Source organism: Equus quagga, chromosome 10 (genome assembly GCF_021613505.1).
Source record: "Equus quagga isolate Etosha38 chromosome 10, UCLA_HA_Equagga_1.0, whole genome shotgun sequence".
NCBI lineage: Eukaryota > Metazoa > Chordata > Mammalia > Perissodactyla > Equidae > Equus > Equus quagga.
The window spans coordinates 107,445,641-107,467,691 of NC_060276.1; the positions used below are offsets into that span (position 1 = coordinate 107,445,641).

The 22,051-nt window shown below is 46.4% G+C and overlaps 1 protein-coding gene across 2 annotated transcripts in view; it reads left to right on the plus strand.

Moving 5' to 3' along the window:
• MAP7D2 (MAP7 domain containing 2) overlaps window positions 1–22,051 on the plus strand; it is a 101,014-nt gene that overhangs the window by 41,253 nt on the left and 37,710 nt on the right. Inside the window, exons 2-7 of one of the 2 annotated variants that reach the window (XM_046673639.1) lie at window positions 5,967–6,044; window positions 7,181–7,344; window positions 13,834–13,945; window positions 14,834–14,899; window positions 17,309–17,419; window positions 19,258–19,380. In XM_046673639.1, the coding sequence (XP_046529595.1) occupies window positions 5,967–6,044; window positions 7,181–7,344; window positions 13,834–13,945; window positions 14,834–14,899; window positions 17,309–17,419; window positions 19,258–19,380 (654 nt within the window). The remainder of the gene's footprint in view (window positions 1–5,966; window positions 6,045–7,180; window positions 7,345–13,833; window positions 13,946–14,833; window positions 14,900–17,308; window positions 17,420–19,257; window positions 19,381–22,051) is intronic. The other variant, XM_046673640.1, reaches the window with a different exon arrangement.

The following is a 22,051-nucleotide window of genomic DNA, read 5'->3' on the forward strand; positions in this document are numbered from 1 at the left end:
CAGAGCTCGTCTGCAGCTGCGGATTGGAGCGCTTCCGTGGGACTGGCCGTGTGCCTCGGCCTTCTCACAGTGTGGTGACGCCGTCCGAGAGGGTGCATCCCCAGAACCAGCGTTGCATAGCCCTTTTCAGTATGGGAACTGCGGCTTCTAAAGTTTAATAAGTGGGTCAGGCCATACAGAGGCCACAGGGGTGATCATCCTTGTCCTGATGCTGTCACAGGATTGTGGGAAATTAGAAAACAGCCACTCCAGGCCTGGCACACAGTAGGTGCTTGTGAACTCAGCATTTATTGAGTGCTTAATGTGTACAGAACACTGTGCTAGGCCCTTTGGGGGCTACAAGAAGAAATGGGACATGGGCCCTGCCCTTAAGAAGCTTATTTACTGGTAGATGGACTGGAAAGGGGGGCCGTGAGAGAGGGCCTATGGAGAGTGGAGCTTCCTGTGCTTGAGGACCATGAATGAAGGAGGGAAGGACCCCAATTCAAATGAAAGAGGGAAAAGGGCTGTGAGAAGCGGACCTCTGATGGAATTTAGAGGAAAGAGTCATTTCAGCCTGGGGGTGGGGGGTATGGGGAGCAGCAAGGAAAGCTGCCCTCCTTTCTTTACCTTTGTATTCCTTGCACAACTCCAGGATAATGGGTAGAAGATGCTTTAAAATGTTACTTGTTTTTATAGACACTTCTGATACAAGGTTAAAATGCGCTACAAATGGGAGAGTTTCTGTCAGTGGGACATAATATTTATGGCCCGTTCGTTCAGCAGATGTTTGAATACCATGGGCAAGGTGCTGGGGATCCCGAGACGAGACAAAAGCTTGGAGGGCAAGGGGCAGATGCACGGGCCCAGGCGATAGTGCGCGGGGCTACGGCAAAGGTAAACGCTGCGGGGGGGCGGTGCAGGCAGGTGGCTGATCATTCCTTCTGCAGATGTGTTTTGGGGCCCACTCTGTGAGCCCCACACCCTGCTGCCCTCTGGACATTCAGAGAGGAGCCACAGGCAGGGCCTTGCCCTGCCGAATCAGCATAATCTACAACAATGGCTCTCCAGGAGTGGGTTCCGGACCAACAGCATCAGCCTCACCTGGGAGCTTGTTAGAAAGGCGGATTCTCTGGCTTGCCCCAGGCCCATCCATCAGAAGCTCTGGAGGTGCCGCCCCGCCCTCTGGGTTCACAGGTGGTTCTGATGCATGCTCGAGTGGGAGGAGCTGGGACCGTTCTCAGGCCTGCTGCTGCACATTAGAATCACGTGGGAGCTTTTAAAGTGCCAAGGCCCTGGCCACACCTGAGCCAACTAGGTCAGCCTCTGGCAGGGAGGCGCAGGCATCTGTAACTTTGAAAGCTCCCCGGGTGAGGCCATTGTGTAGCCACAGGTGAGAACCATTGATCTCCTTGCGCTTAGATCATCACAGCACAAACAGTGACTACGGAGGTGTGACTGCTTCAGTGCCTGTCAGTTCACAGAGGGGAGGGCACCCTGGAGGAGGGGGCTGGCTGACATTGCACTTCCTATTTGATGAGCTCTTCGTTCCTGGTTCCCTTTCTTTTTTTCTGGACATTACAGTTGCACGGATGTGAGTGTGATGTGATTGGAAAGAGTACTTTAAAATTCATTTGATGCAATTTTTAAAAGTCAGACACAGCTGGCTTCCCCTAAAAACTGTGTATTTCGATAATGGTTATTACCAGGACCATGAATAATTGACTAATATCAGCTCATTAATATTCAAGTGGGAGAGTGCCTCAGGCTAATAAAATTCATTTTAGAATTAGTTTTTAAAAATGCGTTGCTGCAGCCCAAGGATAACGGGAAGTTACTCCAAGCAAGAGCAAATCAGTGAAGTAGGAAATTTTATGCTGTTCTGTTAACGTAAAATAGTTGTTTGGCTGCCAGTACCCCTGGCTCATCTCATTTCCTGTAGGGATGAATTGCCCAGGAAAAGGCCTCCATTTCAGGGTGCACAGGACCTGAATTCTGTTGTCCTGGGAAGCATTACTGCATCAAGAATGGGGCAGAGGTGGTTCTGACATGGGTGCCCCTTGTCCTTCTCCTGGTTGGGACACTTCCAAGAAGGTGTCCCTTGCTCCTTCTTTTCTTTGAGTCCCTCCCAAGGCTTCACACTTGGGCCAGATTTTTTACAATTAAACTTCTATTTTGAGGTCACTGTAGAGTCGCATGTAGTTGTGAGCAGTACTACAGAGAGATGCCATGTACCCTTCACCCGTTTCCCCCAGCAGTACGAACGTGCAGACTGTAGTCCACTGTCGCAGCCAGGATCTTGACACGGGGACAGTCAAGATAGAGAACATTTCCATCACCACAAGAACCCTTCATGATGCCTTTTATAGCCACCCACTTCCCTTCCATTCCTCTTCCCTACCCCTGGCAAGCACGGATCTGTTCTCCATCTGTTTTCATGGGGTTCAAAGATAAAATTGGGTCTCTGGTTTAATAAAAGAAAGACGTTAAGTGTACACATGTAAGACAAGGGACAAAGGATGATTGGGTAGGACAATGAAACACATTAGGATTTCGGGCCGTACAGAGAGGCTTCCTTTTGGAATGAAATCCGGCATTACCTCGAGTGTCCCGTGTCTTTAGAGGGGTCTCCTGGTATTGTTGGTGTTCATGTGTTGAGGTCACTCGCCCTGGCTCTGGTAATCATAGTCCACCTCTGTTCCTCTGGCTGTGTTGCTGCAGTTGTAATAACTGGTCAAGCCCTTGGCCCCTAACAAATAGAGGCTTCTGGTTTGTGCTCCACCCCATCTTTCCTCGGGCTAGGCTCAGGGCCTCTTGGCAGGGGCCCCTGGAGGGTCATCAAGAGTCATAAGATGGAAGTTGGAGATGTGAGATAAGTATTTGGCTTCTTTTCAAATAGATGTTCTGGAAATGTTTGCTTGACAAATCTTTTAATCAGGAGAGGCAGATGCTGTGTGGAGGTATGAGGCCCTTTCCCAGCCTTACTCACCCAGCAGAACTCAACCCTGATTGAACTCAGACATCTTCCTTATGCACGTGTCCCACAGCAACTAAATGTGAGGGGAGAGGATGATAGGAGTGAGCCGCCCAGCTTCTCATTCAGTGCTGTGCAGCATGGTAAGCCAACTCATGTGGCAAGTACGTGCCTGAAATGGGCCCAGTGTGGCTGGAACTGAACTTTTGATTGCGTTTAATTTTGATGTGTTAAATTTAAATAGCCATACATGGCTCATGGCTGCCATGTGACAGCACAGAGACTCCAGGTTGCCCACGTTGGGCTGTTTGAGTCACTTCATCCCCTTCAGTGGGGCCAAAGCAGAATTGCTTGGTACCGTTGCCCCTGGGGTCCTCTGGCTACCCTCCTTCCACACCAGCATCACCCTCTCTAAAACATGGTTGAACAAACATTTCTAAACTATCAGTTTGAAGAGGAAGCAAATAATTAGCCTGTCTGGGCGGTGGCCATAACTGTACCCAGCCAGCCAGTGCTTGGTCACAGTAGTGCTTACTTTTAGTACTTCTCTAATGAGTTAAACTCGTACTTCTCCTTTCCAAATTTGCAGGCTCATTCCTGGGACAAGAATGGGATTTGTTCCCTGCATGCGACCCTGTGTTACAGCTTTCATTCATGGGCACTCAAGATGGAGGGATTACGTTTTCTCTTTGCTGGAGAGCTGCATAGGAAAGCATTAATTAAGAGAATGAGTCCTGGAGTCAGGTTCTTGTGTTGGAATCTGGCTTCTCCACTTCCTGATGATGTGACCTCAGACAAGTTAATTAACCTCTCTGTGCCTCCCTTTCTGCACCTATAAGGTGAGGATCATAATAGTACCTCTGTCATCAAAGGATGATTGGGCTCAGTAAATCCAGGCAGTGCCGTTGGTCCGTAGTAACTGCTCCTGTTATGACGAAGCAGGTGATGATGACTGAGAACATGATAATGGAAATTTTCTGGAAAGGAAATGATTTGAAGGTGTGACTCTTACAAGTGCCCACAAGGGGGCAACCTAAAATCATGCACGCCCCTGGAACAAGCAGCCTTCTGTTTGTAAAGCCTCAAGGTAATGTGGCCAGTTTCAAATATGCCTGACCCCTTTCCCCCAGTTTTTTTCTCTCTTCTGTTTGAAGAACACTTCATTGCTTCTCGGGCTGTACCTTAGATATGGGGCAGGCCCATTAACATCTGGAGGATGGACTGAGGTGCGGGTCCTGCTTAGGTGGATGGGTTGATGCAAGTGTCTGTCCAGGGGTCCTAGGCTTCTCTTGGTAGCTTTTCACATAGAACAAATTCTTAGTAATCAGATGCTTGAGGTAGAGACTAGAACCTGAAAGTGTTGAGAGAAAAGAGCAACGTTTTATCTCCCTGCTCCCCTTCCACTGGCTACATACCTGCCCTCGAGCATTGTCTGTGTACCTTGGGGCCACTGGGGTGGGGGCAGTGGCCTGAGCTGGGCGACCCAGAGATGCATAAGCCACCGCTTGGTTGTCTCAGTAGCCTCTCCCTCCCCTGGGGAGATTGAATTAGAGGAGAACTCAACAGCCGAGCAGAAAGAATTTAGGGTTCTGCCAACCATGTGGGAGCACAGAGCATCATGGGGTCTGGGAAACCTTGGGGTCTTGAAGGTGGGTGGGGTTTAAACAGGTGCGGGGGGTGATGGGAAAAGGGGCAGTTTGAGCTGTAAGGTGCGTGGGAGAAAGGGGCAGTGCGGAGGTCAAGTTGGGAAGAGAGTTGGGGTCAGGTTGTGGGGGCCAGCAATGATGAGCTGAGAAGTTGGGCCTTTAAATTCTTGATGGCGTTCATGTTGTTGGTAGTATCATAAGAGTTAGCTAGAAACAAACATGAGGAATGGCACTTGCAGTCTGGGTTGATTTTCTAGTACTTCTCTCTTAAGTTTTAATATCTCTGATACCTCCAGGCTGCAAAATCACATGCTTGTGGGGAATCGTGACAATCCAATGTTTGTCACGTCCATGTCCGTCTGCATTCCCAAGCCTCCGAGTCCCTCTCCTGGACGGCGGCAGAAAGCTCCCTGAAGGGGTGTGGGTTCCCGTGGTAGCAAAGCACACTCTGAAGTCCACATGTGTGACACTACCAGAGAGGAGGCCCCGGAGCTGGCAAAGTGGATCTGGTGGTACTCACACTAAAGCCGGTTTTTCTAGAATGTTGAGCTGGAACACTGAATAAATAATACTTATGAATGACCAATTGTGACCAAGTGCAGTAAATTATTTCCAGTCCTAAAACGACCATAAAGATCATTTAGTCTTTGATTTAGGAGGCCCTTTAGGATCCTGTAGAAGATGAGTGGAGATGTGGAGCTCCTGGGAGTGTTTCCGACATTTGTGGGGAGAACTGCCATTTGTTCCATTTTATTTGTTGTGGATATTTAAATAACAAACAGGAGTATATTGTATTTCTTCCTTGTGGTTCTAAAATGCTAAGATTGACATTGGAGCAAACTTAGCAGAATCAGAATCGAACTTGAGTGTTGTATTTCTCAGAGCTTACACGAGCTCACACGTATCCCTCGGCAGTTGGCTCCTTCTAGGAAGTAGGACGTTCACTCCCTGTAACAATCGTGCCCACTTTTGTGCTTCTCCCCTCCCCTGAGAGCCTGGCTGGGGGAGGCCTGGTGGACTTTTCTCTACACTGTCAGGTCTCTCTGTCATTTATTGCACTTTCTGACCCCTCCCAAGCCAGGCCTGGAGACAGAGGACTAAGGTTTGGTTCTCTGGGGCTGGTGTTGGGGCCACGACAGCACAGCTTGGTGGGTGAGTGTGGCAGCCGTGGCTGCCGCCCCTTGGCTCTCAGGGCTGGGCCATGAGTGTAGTGGGGGGTGATAGATCTGGCCTTCACGGATGAATCAATGGCAATGGGCAATGTGTGCATGTAGCCAGACCCAGGGTGCAGGCCCAGCAGCCCCGGGCACGCAGCAGATAGGGAAAGAGGGAAGGAGAAGTATTTCATTGTGTGTTCTCTCTTGTAGGCATGGATGGATTTTTAAAATCTGATGAGAGACAAAGGCTAGCTAAAGAAAGACGAGAAGAAAGAGAAAAATGTCTTGGTAAGTTGTGCGCTTTGGCTGTTTAGATCCAAGGGAGTGGAGATGTGATGATGTCTCTTGTAAAGATCCTTAGAAATTTGTGACTGAATGGGAAGAGAATTAGGACAATTGCCAGATGAATCTGAAGGACTGGGGGCGAACCCACTCTGCAACTGGCACATTCACAATTGTTACATAGTTCTCAGAACAGTGCATTTACTCACTTAGCAAACGTTGAACCTCTGCTGTGTTCTAGGCACTGTGCTAGGGGTTGTGGATACAATGGTGAAGAATGAGAAACAGTTGCTGTCCCTGCCCTCTCAGGTGTCCACTCACTCAGGCTCTCTCTGGGGCATCTAGAAGGACCATCCTTGGGAGAACTGAGAAAATCAAAACTCAAGACATGTTTTGTGCTAGGATGGAGAACCTAGTTGAGAAAGGCTGTTTTGCCTCTTGCAGGCTCTGGACAGATAAGTACAGCACGTTCCCCACAGGCTGCTATGAGGTAGGTAGATAGTGGTTTTCCCACGGAATTGAGATAAATGAGGAGCTTTAAGTTCTCCCTTGACTGCCTCCTGCTGGTCAGCTCAGGCATTGCATCCTCCAGGGAACCCTTCCCTGACTCAGCTAGATGGAGTTAAGGCCCCTCAGTAAATGTCCTGAGTGGAAGGCCATCCTTTTCATGTGTTTATGCCCTCACCTGGCTCAGTGTCTGGTGCGTGCTGCATGCACAGTTAAATTGTTTTCAACAAATGTTCTCTTACAGCTCTTGTTTCTCAACATGTATGGCTTAGCCATTGTGACAAGTCTGACTTAATGATAGCAGTAATAGTCATGGCTCCCATGTGTAGGGAGGGGCACTGACTGCGCACTTTCCGTGCATTGCCTCGTTCAATCTTCACAACACTGTGGTGTTGCAAACATGACTGTCCCCACTTTACAGAGGAGCAGACTGAAGCAGAGGTTGCGTGGTTACCATGCTCAGGCTCACCCAGCTAGTGGCAGAGGGGCCAGAACCCTTCATCTCGATGACCGTAGCCTAGGATCCCACCAGGCTCTCTTTTTGGTCTCACTCTTGCTTCTGCGTTTTTGGTCTTAATCCAAACGGTGTGGGGTGCTCTGATAATGACACCTCTCTTCCGCTTTCCTTCCCCCAGCTGCCCGGGAGCAGCAGATCCTGGAGAAACAGAAAAGAGCCAAGCTCCAGTACGAAAAGCAAATTGAGGAGCGATGGCGGAAACTGGAAGAGCAGCGGCAGCGGGAGGACCAGAAGAGGGCTGCTGTGGAAGAGAAGAGGAAGCAGAAGCTCCGGGAGGAGGAGGTAAGATCTGGGAGCCCCAAGCCATCTCACTGGCCGCAGGGCTTGGTGTTCAGGGCATCTGGGTGTCCTGCCCAACTCAGGGGTCTGAGAGAGATGTGCTCCTAACCCTTCTCCCTGGTGGCTCACTGTGCCTTCTTTTAGCAGCAGGACAGGATATAGTGGAATCAGCACTAGGATAGGAATGAAGAGACTTATGCATTCAATTCAGGTGTTAATTTACCGTGTGACCTTGGACAAGCCAGTTGGCCTCTCTGGGCTTTGATTTGCTTGTCTCTGAGGTGAGAACGTTGGATTTGGCAATCTCCAAGGTCTCTTCCGGGCCTAACCTTCTCTGACTCTAAGATTTGGAGGGGATTGTGGGTAGGGGCTGGGGGATTTAGACCTGGGGGTTATGCTGGGAGTCCATGGCTCCAGGGCAGACAAGAGGCTAGAGAAGGGCTGTGAGGGTAGAGGCTGACTTGGTCCTGTTATTCACATTGAAAAATTGCAGTCTCACTTCAAGTACAAAGATACTAGTATATTTAAATTTTAATGCAGTGCCTTGCTTTTTTCTCTCCAGTTACCTTTTAAAAAAGAAATGGAATGTAATTACCCCTACAGGGTCCTTTAATACTAAACTTTCAAAATATATTTAGAAAGCGTATTTGGGCTATAGATTTTCTTAACAAGTATATTTTAAGAATGTAATCATAGCCTTGTATCAGGTGATGATCATTTTTTATTCATAAGGTAATAATGACTCGTCATTTAGTATGAACCATATAGAGGTTTGTTAATTGCCCACACTATAGGATACAGAGATGTATGTATAAATTCAGTATTTTTTTAAAGCTTTTTTTTTTTTTGAGGAAGATTAGCCCTGAGCTAACACCTGCTGCCAATCCTCCTCTTTTTGCTGAGGAAGACTGGCCCTGAGCTAACATCCGTGCCCATCTTCCTCTACTTTTAATGTGGGACACCTACCACAGCATGACTTTTGCCAAGTGGTGCCGTGTCCGCACCTGGGATGGGAACCGGTGAACCAAAGTGGAACGTGCGAACTTAACCACTGTGCCACCGGGCCGGCCCCAAATTCAGTATTTTTTTAAATTTCTGAATTGTTTATCACTATATATCTTTACCCCTCTTCTTTTTTTAATTTAAAAAGCATGAACATGCGCACACGCATGCACACACACAATTAGATCCATCTTTGCCCACGAAGCACTCATTTAAAGGATGCTTTCTTTGTTCTTAGGGAATGAAGATCTAAGCAAGGGTCTTAGCCATGGTCCCCTGTTGCTGGCTGCAGTCTGATCACTTTGTGGCTTCATCTGCTCCTGGCGCAAATCCCAGCTCTGCCTCTAACAGCTAGTGGCCAGGGGCGAGTCACGTGGCCCCTCATCACCCTCTAACTCATTCTCCTCAGCCCAAAACAGGGGCTCACAGGAGTTAAAGGAAGTGACTCTTGTGAAAGTGCCCAGCAAGCACTTAGCACAGAATAATGCTTAGAAATGTTAGATTCCCTTCAGTGACTTCAGGTGACCTTGGCTAAAGCAAGGTCAAGAGGGCACTATGCAGAAAAGATTATGGCGCAGTCTGTAGACCGAGAAGACAGCCACACTGTGATAGGCTGTTTGAGTCCCCTGACACAGATCTCTCCTCTCCCGGCCTGTGTGTGTTTGTCTGAGTCACTGGACTCGCCCGTTTTCTTCCCATCCTCCGTTCCTTGACTCACAGCTTGTTCCCTTCCTCCTTGAGCTCTTCATCTTGATTCCTGACATCCTGCGGGATTGCTGCTTCCAGAGCAAGTGTGTCACTGCTGCTTCCAGGAAGGAGCCCTGTGAAGTCGGGGGGACACTTCCCAAGCCTCTGACACAGCTGACAGTGTCACAGGGGTCTGCCTTTGAGGCATTCCCTGTTTGTAATTTGTCTCTGTTGAACAACAGTGCCAGAGGCATTTTAAATCAAGCTGTCAGACTCCCCCTCTTGCAGATGAAGGAATGTCGTCCCAGATGGTTGGTCCTGATGCAGCTGAATCTTTAGTGGTTGTGCTTCCGGATAATTTTCTGTTTGCTTTCTGTGCTCCCTTTCACCCCTAATGTGCGATGGCAGGGAATGGGGGATGCTGCCTGACCCTCGTCAGCACAAACACAAGCCGAGCTTGCTTTCCTCTTCTCCCCGAACACAGCAGGGCAGGGCTGAGAGCTGGGCCTCCGTGGTTGTCTAGCAACCCAAGGAAGCACGGCCTCCCTCTGCCACCTGCTCCTGCCCTCCAGGCCCCAGGAGACCCAGGTGGAGCTTAGGGACTTTCCACATGCAGGCTGGCCTGTTAACTACGTCGGTGTCAACGCTCTGCCAGTGCAGAGGCCTCTTTGGTGTTCTCATGGGTGGTCTTTGGCGAGAGTAGAATTCCCTTTCCAAAGGAACCCTTCTGCATTTGCTCCCATGGTTCAGTGGAGATCTGTGGGAGGGCTGCTGCCTGCTTGGCCCATGGTTGTGAAGATTCTCCATTCTCTTCCCAGTGTCAGATTTAAGTTCTTTTTGTCACACTCTGTCTCTGTCAACCAAGGAGAAATCTGTGCAGAAAGATGGTTCGTTCCCTTGTAGTCCATTTTGCTTCCCTAGCTGATTGGGAAGTGTTTGGATTGCCCACCAAGTCCTACCTCTCTGGGTCTGATATTAGGAGCTCATAAAAGGCCTATTGACACCCCACTTCCCCCCTAGCCCTGCCCTGGTTCCATGTCCCTAGGGTTGCCAGGATGTCACTTGGGGTAACTCCTCACATTTGTGCAGATGAGCCCCAGACTTGGTCAGGAGGCCTCCTGTCCACTGAGGCACAAGTAGGCACCAAAGACAGCCTGGTTCCCAGAGGGCTGGTGGGCCGGGAGAGCTAGAGGCTGGCAGGCCTGTCCTGGGGAAGGGAGGTTGTCCAGTGTCCACTTGAGACCCTGACCTTGAGCTCATTCTCTCGCTGGAGGCTGCCTTCTCCTCCAGGTGGGTTCTTCCAAGCTTCACATGCCACACAGCTCCCAAGAATTGAGCTTCTGGAACAAACCCTTGTCACCTACCTGGGTTAGGGCTGACAACACAATGTGCCCACCCATTCTCCACTCAAGGGAGTACAGCTTCCTTACTGGAGGCCCTGGAAAATGGGATCTGGTGAAGCCAACTCCACATTCCTCAGGCTAAACAGGTAACCAGGAAAGGCTTCTTTCAAAGAGTAGCTTCATCTCAGGAGTGATTTTGACACATCACAACTTCTCGTACTGTTATTTCTTGATACCTAACAAAACCCACGGGGCTGAGTGTAAAAAGGAGAAATTTCTGAACTCACCTAAACGAAAACTTCACTAAGCTGAAAGCTGGCCACTCTCGGAGGGCATTGGCTGGCATGAGGCCATGGTGACTACATGGCCTTCTGGTCAGACATGGTTGTCTGTTTGTAGAGAGAAAGGCCCTGTACAGTGCCTTGCTAAGGACCACTTGGGGGCTTGTCCCCCCACTGTCATCCCCTGAACGCATGTACTAAGGGTAGTGGAAAAGGCACAGCCAGCCCTCCACTCCTGCTAGAGACGGCTGTCTCGGTAGCAGTGCCCAGGCCATGCTCTGCTGGAGGCCTTTTATACTGCTTGGCCAGCTCAGCGGGTTACCTGGGTCGTGATGCTCCTCTGAGTTCATCCAGGCACATCTAGGGCCAAAGCTCAAGGGGTCAAGGTGAGGTCCCCTTGTTCTTTCCTTCCACTAAGCCCCACCCAATAGAGGACATTCTAGGGACAAGAATCTGCCTTGCTCTTTCTCCATCCTCGATTGATCATCAGATGGTACTCAGGAGAACAGGAACTTGGCAGGAATTGTGGTACACAGTATGCAGCACTAACATTCATTAACACTGTTCTTCTGATCGGATTGAACTGTCTCGCGTGCTCCTTCTCATGCTCAGCCTTTCCTCGAACCAGTGGTTCTCTCAGTGCAGTCCCAGGACCAGCAGCAGCGGCGTCTCCTAGGAACTTGTCAGAGGTGCAGATTATCAGCACACTCCACTCCAAACCTGTAGAATCAGAAACTCTGGGGGCGGGGCCCAGCAATTGGTGTTTTAACAAGCCCTCCAGGGGATTCTGATGCAAGCTCACTCAGGTTTGAGAACCACTGCTCTAAACAGCCCTGTTAGGAGCAATCCTCCTCTTCAAATTCGGATTCATTTAGCCTTGGTGAAGGACTTGCTATACAGTCATTATCTTGAGGACTTGAATAATCTGGTGTTTAGGTAATATCATTCCCATTTTATAAATGAGGAAACTGATGCCCAAGGCTGTTAAACGATTAACTCAAGGTCACAGGGCTAAAAAGTGACAGGCAGCGGTGGGATTTGAATCCATATCTCCTGACTCCAAATCCAGTATTCTTTTCATTTCATTACACCAAGGAACAGAAAGATACACGTACTAGGTAATATTGACCTGTATAGGACTAACTAACAAAAGTGGAGTGGACCAGTTTTGGTTTTGACATGTTTGAATTACCTCATTCTGATGACTCGGTTCCATAAGTCCCCTTACCATAGAGCTTGGTAACCACCTATTTTTCATCATCTCTCCAAAAGTGGGTGCCACAAACTGATTGTATCCTCTCTCAGGGGTGCTTCATTTTTCTAAGCCTACTTATGGTTCAGAGGACTGAATCTCCACTGGTGGAATTGGGAGCAGCTCAGTGGATTGGGAGTGGATGGCAGAGGTATTTTTTCCTAAAGGGAACTGAATGGTCCAGGAGTAGTTCTGGCTTCAGGTGAGCATTCCTTTATAGTTATGCCCCTAGATAGCTGTTCAGTGGTAAGGTTAGCCTGACAAATCTTGGTGTTCTTTATTCTCAGTGGTCTCCTAGTAGGTGAGAGACTGTCTTGTGAGGTCCTTCTGGCACGTAGGAAATCTCCTATAACCCACTCAATGCTAAATTCACATTGAGGTGAAAGGTTTCAACACTTAAATTAGGTCATTGGTTAAATACTTTGCGTTAAATCCATACAATGAAATGCTATTCAGCCCCAATCTTGAGTCAAGAAGTTCTAGTCTCTCCAAGCCCCCAACTTTTCTCAGGTGAACCACTAGGGTTGGCTGTCAGAATTTAATGGGCCACGGTCATGAGGACAGGACTCTGCCAGGAAGTGCACACTCATGATTGTAGAGGTTCAGCCAAAAACTAGAGCAAATACAAATCTGAAATTTACAGGAGCAAAAAAAAATCCCCTTTCTGATCACAGGTCCCTGGTGAGGCTGTGTCTTAGCAAAGTGCTATTCAGAGAAAAATTATGCCAGAGGAGGCTGAGATGTGGAGTTTGCTCATCTCATCCCTCTGGGGTAGATGAAAGGGATGGATCCGGATACGTCCTGAGTGACCTTTCTGTTTCTAGTAAGTGAAATAAAGGAGCCTTCCCCAGATCCTTCAGTCACGGTTACTCAGTGCGGCCGTCAATTAGCTCTGCTTGCTTATTTAGGCCATGAGAAAATAGGATCTTTTTGTTTGGCAGTTGATCTAGGATTGGTCCAGTTCCTGGGGTACCTCAGGGCTGGGTTTTAGGAGGGTGAAAGAGCGTCCGCGGAACCGTTGCCTGGCTTCAGGCCACCTCCACTGCAGGTGGGGAGAGGATTTGTACTTGCAGCGTCATTGGGGTGGTGGGGCGTGCAGAATTAGAACAGCTTCACTCCAGTGCCAAGGACGTATTTACCAGCACTCAGGCCCAGCTTTATGAAACTAACAATTTGGTTAATACAGGAGAGTGCTTCTGATAAATACTCTTAAGAGAAAAGCCTGGTTGTTGTTTTTCTCTTCTGGCTAGGAACTGTTTAGTTCTTCTTCCTCTCACCCCATCGAACTCTGAGAATGCGTAGATGCTTTATTCTGTGGCCAGAATGTTCCCTGCTCATGTCTCTTTTAAATTTTGAAATATGCAGTATTATCCTCAGAATGCTATGTAGCAGAAAAGTGTTACAATGTACAAAACAATTGATTCGCCTTCAAGGAGGTCTCAGATAAGAATGGGGCTTTGCAAACTAGATCTCAAAGTCATGTATCACCCCAAAAAAGTTATAAGGCTAGAAAAATTCAAATTATATTTTAATTTAAATTTTCTCGAATCAGAAGTCTTTATGCTTTTCAACTAGAGAGGATGTAGTTGGTTCTAGTGCACAATTCCAGTTCTACTAGATGGGACAAAACAGGACTGGAGACAGGCCTCAAGGAGTTAATGCTGGTCTGGCATATTCTTAAACAAATCAAGGCCTGGCTGCGGCAGCAGCCTCTCCCTGGGGGAGGGGACGAGGTGATGGGGCTGGGAGCCAGCACTAGCCACGTTGTTTACTCTCCACCCACTGGCGTGGCGGAGAAAGCACGTGCGTCTGGGGTTTGGATACTGAGCACAGAGAGCCCCATTTGGTGACTCACCCCAGCACTGAGGCGTGGCAGTGCAGTGGGGCTGCGTGGTTAATCTCGCTCTTCCTTGCATGAACTGGGCAGGAGCGGCTGGAGGCGATGATGCGCCGGTCCCTGGAGCGCACGCAGCAGCTGGAGCTGAAAAAGAAGTGCTCATGGGGAGCATCGCTGGCCGCAGCATCCGGAGGACGCGAGGGTGAGTGTAGAGCCGTCCCTGCATTGCAGGGCCCCGGTGGGAGATCGGAGGGGAGGCGTTGGAGATCAGGGACATCGCAGGCACCCGCAGGATCTGGGGGATGCTTTGTCGCGGTCTGCAGGTACGTTTTTCAGAAGTGATGTTTAAAACTGCCAGGCTTCCTGTGTATGCATCTCTCGTGAAGGGGGTCTGTGCATTCCTTTTGGTAGCAAATAGCAGTTGATGCAATAACTGGGCTTTGAGGTAAAGCAAAAGAAAAGCAAAGAAAATGAATGCAGAGCCTGGTTAACTGGATGCACCTAGCAAGCCCAGGCATAGTCTGCTTTCAGGGCAGGTCCCTGGCAGTAGGCTAAGTCACCTCTACAGCATGACCCTGAAAGGCAGAGCAGCGGTTACCCCCTTACAGGGTCTGGAGCTTTCCCTCCTCATTATTAATTTCTGTTGCTCTTTCAGTTTTCTTTCAAGGTGACTTATTTATTTCATTATCCCGTTCATACTCATCTTTAAATTTTCAAATGTTTAATTTACTGTATGGATTGTTCCTAGTCTCTGAGTGGCTTTTCCCTCTCCTTAGTGTCTTACTTCTTCTCTGTGATCTTACCATTCTATTACACAGGAGTTGTATACTAGCTCTTTCTGAGAGCAAATGGGTTTACATATGTAGTGCAGTTCCTTGACTTTGCTGTATTGTGCTTTTAATCTTTTGTCAGTGAATATACATTATTTTTTCTATTTCTGAGACGTCAACAACCCATTTCAGTTACGTTTTCTAATTTCCTAATTAGAAACTAAAGTCAACCAGAAATTGGGACTTTTTTCTTTTACCTCTCTTTGCTCTGATTTTTTGCTGTGTAGGTGAATCAGAAAATACCCCACCCCCTCCTCTAGGTTTAGCAGCCAGCACCCTCCCTCCGGACCCAGGGACTACCGCCACCGCTGCCGAGTCCACCAACGGTATAGCTGAGCATCACCGTGCCATGGCGTTTTGTGATGACTGTTCTGATCACCCTCCTCCATCACTGTCTGTCTCAAGCACTTTTACAATTGATTTTGTAGTCTGACTCCTTAGAACTTTTTTCTAGAGATGTTAATGACATGCTCATATTTCTTTGTTCCTCTGTCATCGTGGAGCTGTGCATGCCTTACATCCCAGTGCCCTGGAGACATTTCATCCTTAGCTCACTGACTTCTGCCTTGAAAATCTTGTCAATGTTTGACCTTGCGCATTTAGATCTCTAACACTCTCATTAATCATTGGCTTTAGGTATTATGTAGTAGTGTGTTTCAGTCACTTCTGGTTACCAAAACCTGTAATCATGCAGAGTTCTGAGTGTTCATGCGATGGGTTCCTGGAGAGGTGTTGGAGAGGGAGTGTTAAGGAGTTGATCAGTACTAACACCAAAAATCTGAACAAGGAGATCAGTTGGCTTCGGTTTGATGTTATCTCTGTCTAAGAGGTTCCCTCTGTTTTGGATACAGGCCTGGGAAATTCTTAGGGTCTAGAAACAAAACTACCAAAATTTTACTTTCATTTAATAACGACTTTAGAAATTCAACCCATCTTTGGCTGGCAAAGAAAAAACAAGGTGTAAAAGGGATGCAGTATTTCCCAGCAATGCAGATGGTCAAATTCTAGCAGTAGGAATAAATGTCCTTGGTTTCCAGCATTCCTTTGACGAAGCAGAGTGCTTATTTAATTCTTACTGGTGTTGCTGAGCAGCAGAGACTTTGCTGCACGAGCCGAGTTAACTGTAGCGTGGGCACTGGCCTTCCCCCAACGGAAAGGAGCAGGTAGAGTTGATAATTACCTCTTACAAATCACACCCAGAGCCTGGGCCAGGATGAGGTGAGTGCAGTACTTGACTTGGGCACAAAATTTCAGGGGACACCAAAAATCTCAGTAATCAAGATACAATAATATTTTAATAAATCAAAGTTAATGCCGGGCAATCCATGATGAACAAAATATCGAATTTCTAAAGACCAGTACCGTGCTAAGCCATATAGGAGCCTGAGGCAAAAGGGGAAATGTGTATATAGTTTTATGTAATTTCTTTTTTCTTCTTCTTCTTTTTTTTTTTTGCAGGGGAAGATTGCCCTAAGCTAATGTCTGTTGCCAATCTTTCTTTTTTTTTTTCTTCTTCTGCCCCCCAAAGCCTCAGTACATAGTTGTGTATAGTTATAAGTTCTTCTGGTTCTTCTATGTGAGCTGTTGCCACAGCATGGCTACTGACAGACGAGTGGTGTGGTTCCATGCCCAGGAACCGAACCTGGGCCACCAAAGCGAAGCACACTGAACTTTAACTGCTAGGCCATCAGGGCTGGCTCTGTAATTTCTAACGGTTAATTTTTTTTCCAGAATGTTAAAGTGGTTGGAACAAATACTGATAAATTGAAAAGTTGGTTATTAAAACTTACATAATTTTGTTTAAATATTTTATTTACACCAAAGCAGAATTTATTATAGTTTTACTTTGGCTTAGGTTAATTAATAATTATTTAAGACCATCACTTGGTTAGGAGAAATTGTGAAACGTGGTAATTCTCTCATTTGAAAACAAGATGAGGAGAGGAGTAGATTTTGAAAATATTATTGATGAGTTTGCTCCCTTTAAAGCCCAGAGCACGCTTCTTTCCTTTTGCCTCGGGCTCCAGTATGGCTTGGCAAGGCACTGTCAGTGCCTCTTCATTTGCTCTCATGGTTTAATTTAGGAACCAGTCTAAAATAATGGCTAGACGTTAAGAACACCAAACCCAGGACCACCTGTTAAAATCCTAACCATGAACAGTCCTAGCATTTGAGAAAGGGCCCTTGTGAGCCCATCTCTTGATAAGAGGAAGAAACCAACTGCTAAGTCTTGTTCTGCTGTAGGTACAGCTCCTTGCGTTACAAGTTACTTGTCTCTCCAGCCTGAGCTGTAGATCACCTGCAGAGAAAGTCCAGTTTCAGCTCACAGCTTCAGCCAGACCATAGGACCTTTTCCAGTGGTGATTTGTCTCTGGGTCCAGATTGGTTTTGTTTTTGTGTGGTCTGAATGTACTTGAAAGTACCTGGACACAAGGAAATGATTTGCTGGTGGGATGAACATGGCCTTAGTTGAACAGTTTAGTGAGGTTGAACGTTTGAAATTGAAGAGAAGAACAAAGTCGAGAAATGGAAGAGAAGATCTTGCTTCAGACAAGTGGCTGCTGTGGCCTGGACATTTCCAGATAGGCTAGGTAGATAGCAGGACGATGGAAGCAGTGTGCTGTGCCACAGCAGTTTAGGAGCGTGTGGATGAGGACAGGAAGAACACTTTGGGATATGTGTTTCTCAGTCTACAGTGGTGTGAATACCAATGTCTTTAATGCATTTCTCTGCAGCATGTGACAAACTTTCAACATCAACCATGAATTTGCCAAAGCAGACGGAGCCTCCCATGAGTAAGCGCCTGTCTTCATCCACCGTGGCAATATCCTATTCCCCAGACCGAGGCAAGTGAACGTGCAGACTTGGTCTCTCCAGTTTTCTTCTTTCTAGTGTGAGCGTCTTAACGTCAGTCTTTGTGAGAGCCCCTCTTGAGCCTTCTGCGGATCCCCCGTTACCCTAGCCTTGTGGTCTGAATGTGGGAGCCCCAGGGCCTCACTAATGGGACTTGGGACAGTGGCATCGCTCTTTAGAGCCAGGTCGTTGTTGAATAGGGACAGGAATTAATGATATTCTCCTAGTCTGAAAGAGACTATTCCATTTTCCACAGTGCGTGTAGGAGTTCCCTGCCCCAGAATTAATTGACCAGTGGGCAGATGTGACCATTAAAAAGTAACTGCCTGGTTATGGATGCAATATGGTTGATTAGCCAGAAATAGCAGAACTGAAGAGGCAGAGCTATGTGGGAGACTTAGATGTGTGAAGAAATGGGGCTCTGCTGCTGTCTGTGGCTTGTAGGCCTGCCCATTTCTGTTTTGAAAACAGAGGTTTAGAACTAAGATGAAGCCTTTAAAAGGGGAAAAGGATGGGTGGCCTTTTCCGATACTCTGTTTTGAGATGGGAGATGATATGTATAGGATGTTGCCAGTTCCAGAAACTCAGTAGACTTAAAACCACCTGTGTTCTAATGGAGGCTCAGATAAGTCACTAAAAGTCTGAGTTTGCACCTTTCAGAGTATGTGGCTTAGGGAAGGGAGGGGAGCTCCTCAGGCATTAAATGCGTGTTTTAGAGCATCACTGCAGAAGTGTCAGGTGCCCGTGGAGCATTTACATGGCAAGTCATCACCAAGGCGGGAGCAGGAGGATGTTTGTGACTTTGAAGAGGCCAGTGTGCCTTCCTGGTTGTTTATCACTGGCATCGCCTTGCACTCCCAGCACAGAGGCTGGTCGTGTGTGTCAGAGACCCCTCAAGTGTCAGTGTTGCTGATCTCTGATGCAGTTCATGGGTAAGCGCTGGAAACCTTGGATTAAGAGCTGGATGAGAAAACATCTACATGTTCTTAACTCTTTATAGCTGTTCCATTAGTGTGTTCCATATGTTTTCATTCATGTGGTTACAAAGTGATGTAAAATTCATATTTGCATTGATTAATACGCAAAGATATCAGTATGTTATTATATGTTGTTGGCAACTGAATTATCTGCTTGTGGATTTTAAATTGAAAAATTTTAATTCCCAAACCATTTACTGGCTAGTGGGTACCCAAAGAATACAAAGTAATGGAAAAGTTAATCCATTACTGTATAATACATTCCAAAACCATCAAAATGACATTTCAGTCACTGAATTTTGGATTATGAATACTACTACTTCCATTAAAGCTGATAATCAGTTGGTTATTTTTGTATTTCTTTTTTTAATTTTTCCCTTATTTACATGGAGAAAGTATGAAAGGATACATATTTATACATTAACAAAATCAGTGTGTTTATGAACTATTTTTTAACAGAGTACCTAAAACAAGTGTTTTGTAGGAGTAATCTTTTTTTCAATGTTAGATCTACTTGGTGAGTAAATAGTTTCTTGAATCCATATTACATCTTGGGAGATGGGCTAATTCTCTTTGAGTGATACAGATAATACTCTAATACTGTAATAACATATTGAATGAATTAAGGCACCCCAAGAGAATTAACACACTCTCTAAACTCGAAATGACACATGGTTTGTTTTATTTTACTGTGATGAACTCCAAAGCCATCTTTTGCTAGAATATTTTTATTTTCCACATCGGTTCTGCCACCCAGAAGTTAGTTTGCATCATGCATTGTGTTGTTTTAAACATTTTATTTTGTTTTGTTTTAATTTTGCTTTTTTAAGTTTTCATTTGATTCCATTCCTCAGCTCATCGCACGCACCTTAGTCCCATGGAAACCTTTCTTGTTATGCGACTGTTGACACCCACACAGGCTTCTTTAGCCAGAAGCAGAAGTGCACTCATGCTCTCTGAGCAGGCCAGTGACTCAGGTAAAAGAAGCCAAGCTGGTAACGCTGAGGAAAATACCTGAAGTGATGTTGGTTGGCCTATGAGTTCCTGACTTTTTGTATTTTGCTTCCTATTTGCTGGTTTTGTGAAATGTCTTCAATGGTTAATAACGTTTTCTACCCCCTAGTGTTTTACTGTTGCTATGTTTCTTTTAAGTGTCACAAAGGTGAGTAAATTATTTTATGATTGAGGGCATGTGGATTAGGAAAAAAATCCATTTCATGAGCTGTGGAGGTTAGTAGACTTGTTTTAAGAGACAGTTTGGCAAAGTAGTCTGTAAACTACAGTCTCTGGAGTCCCATAACCAGCTCTACCACTTACTAGCTCTTGCCACTTTGAGTAAGTTAATTAACCTCTCTAAGCCTCAGTTTCCCCATCTGGAAGGTGGAGTTATTTTAAATTGTTGTAGGGATTAAATGAGATAGCACAATGATTGGCACAGCAAGAGCTCAATAAGTGTCTAGAGCCTCCCTACTCAAGGAATGGTCCGTGGAGCAGCAACATCGGCATCACCTGGGAGCTTGTTAGGAAGGCAGACTCTCGGGCCCACCAGACTTGCACACTGGAGTCTGAAAAACGCTGGGCCACACCATCAAAGCCCTTCCTTGACCAAAGTGAATCAAATCATCATGGCAAGATTAATGAGGGCTGGCCTTCTCTGTTTGCAGATGAGTAATGCTTTGTGTCCGCATCAGCGCAGGTCTGGTCTCACTTCCCAAGATGGTGTCTTCAGGAAGATGACATATAAATGATAAATAATCCTCTACCTAGTTCTAGCTATTTCCGAGTAGTTGTGCTGTTTCTGCAAAGAAGATATGCAATTAGCCAATAAGCACATGACAAGATACTGAACTTCATCGGTCATTAGAGAAATGCAAATGAAAACCATGAGATTCCACTTCACACCCACTAGGATGGCTAAAATTCAAAAGAAAATAAGTGTTGGCAAGGATGTGGAGAAATTGTAACCTTCATACATTACTGATGGCAGTGTAAGATGATGCATTCACTTCGGGAAGAAGTCTGACAAGCTCCTCAAAAAGTTAAACATAGAGTTACCATATGACCCAGCAATTCCACTCTTAGGTATAGAGCCAAGGAAATTGAAAACAGATGTTCACACAAAAACTTGTGCATGAATGTTCTTAGCAGCATTATTCATATTAGCTACAAAGTAGAGACAACTTAAATGTCCAACAACAGATGAATGGATATACAAAATATGGTATATCCATAAAGTAGAATATTATTCAGTTATTAAAAAGGAATGAATTACTGATACATGCTACAGGATGAACCTTGAAAGCATTGTGCTCAGTGAAAGAAGCCAGACACAAAATGCCACAAACTGTATGATTCCATTTATATGAAATGTCCAGAATAGGCAAGTCCAGAGAGACAGTAAATTCATGGTTGCCAGGGGCTGAGGGAGGGGGAAAGAGGAGTGACTGCGTAATGGGTACAGGGTTTCTCTTGGGGATGTTGACAATGTGGTGGAATTAGACTGTAGTTATGGGTGCACAACCTTGCGAATATACTAAAAGCTGCTAAATTGCACACTTTTTAAAAGATGGATTTTGTAGTATATTAATTATATCTCAAACAAACAAAAAATTCCTGGGAAGTAGGAAGTACAGGCATACCTCGGAGATATTGTAGGTTCGGTTCCAGACCACCGCAATAAAGCGAGTCACATGAAGTTTTTGGTTTCCCAGTGCATATAAAAGTTAGGTTTATACCATACTGTAGTCTATTAAGTGTGCAATAGCATTATGTCTAAAAAAGTGACCTACCTTAATTTAAAAATACTTTATTGCTAAAAAAATGCTAACTATCATCTGAGCCTTCAGCAAGTCATAATGTTTTTTGCTGGTGCAGGGTCTTATGAGAACGCAGTGTCTGTGACGCACAGTAAAGCGAAGTGCAGTAAAGTGAGGTATGCCTGTATTCCCATTTTGAGAACAGGGAGTGTGTCAGGAGGTCCCCAGGGCCACTCTTAGGATTGATGATTCTCTCGGACTCATCGCTTTGATATATTACAGTGAAAGACTAGAGAGCAAAATCAGCAAAGGGAAAAAGACGCATGGGACGAAGTCCAGGCACAGGCTTCCAGAGTCCTCTCCCAATGGAGTCACACAGGACACGTTCCCCCAGCCATGAGTTATGAAACGTGTGAAATGTTGCCGACCTGGGAAGCTCATTAGAGACTCAGTACCCAGAGTTTCTATTGGAGGCTGGTCACATAGGCACCCGTTGCCAGGCACATACCTGAATTCCAGATTCTCAGAAGGAAAGCAGGTGTTCAGCATAAATCGTGTTGTTTGTGCAAACAGCTTAGACACAGTGAGCCACTCTTATAAATGAATGGTGGGAACCCTCCCCAAATCCAGGTTCCCTGACGCCAGGGCTACCCTTGTAAGCAGGCCTTTCCAAGTACAGCAGTCATGCCCGCTATGTTTTCTCTCTTCCGCACAGTGTCCCCACTTGGTCCTTGGCCTAGGTGTCTTTACAGCAGAATTATCATCAGTAGGACCCCACACAGCAGGCTGAGGCTGACCTACAGCAGTGATTTCACCTAAGCCCTTTAGGGATTCTGGACTTAGCCAGTTAAAACACAAACCATTATATAAAGGTCTGTCTTAGAAAGCCAGG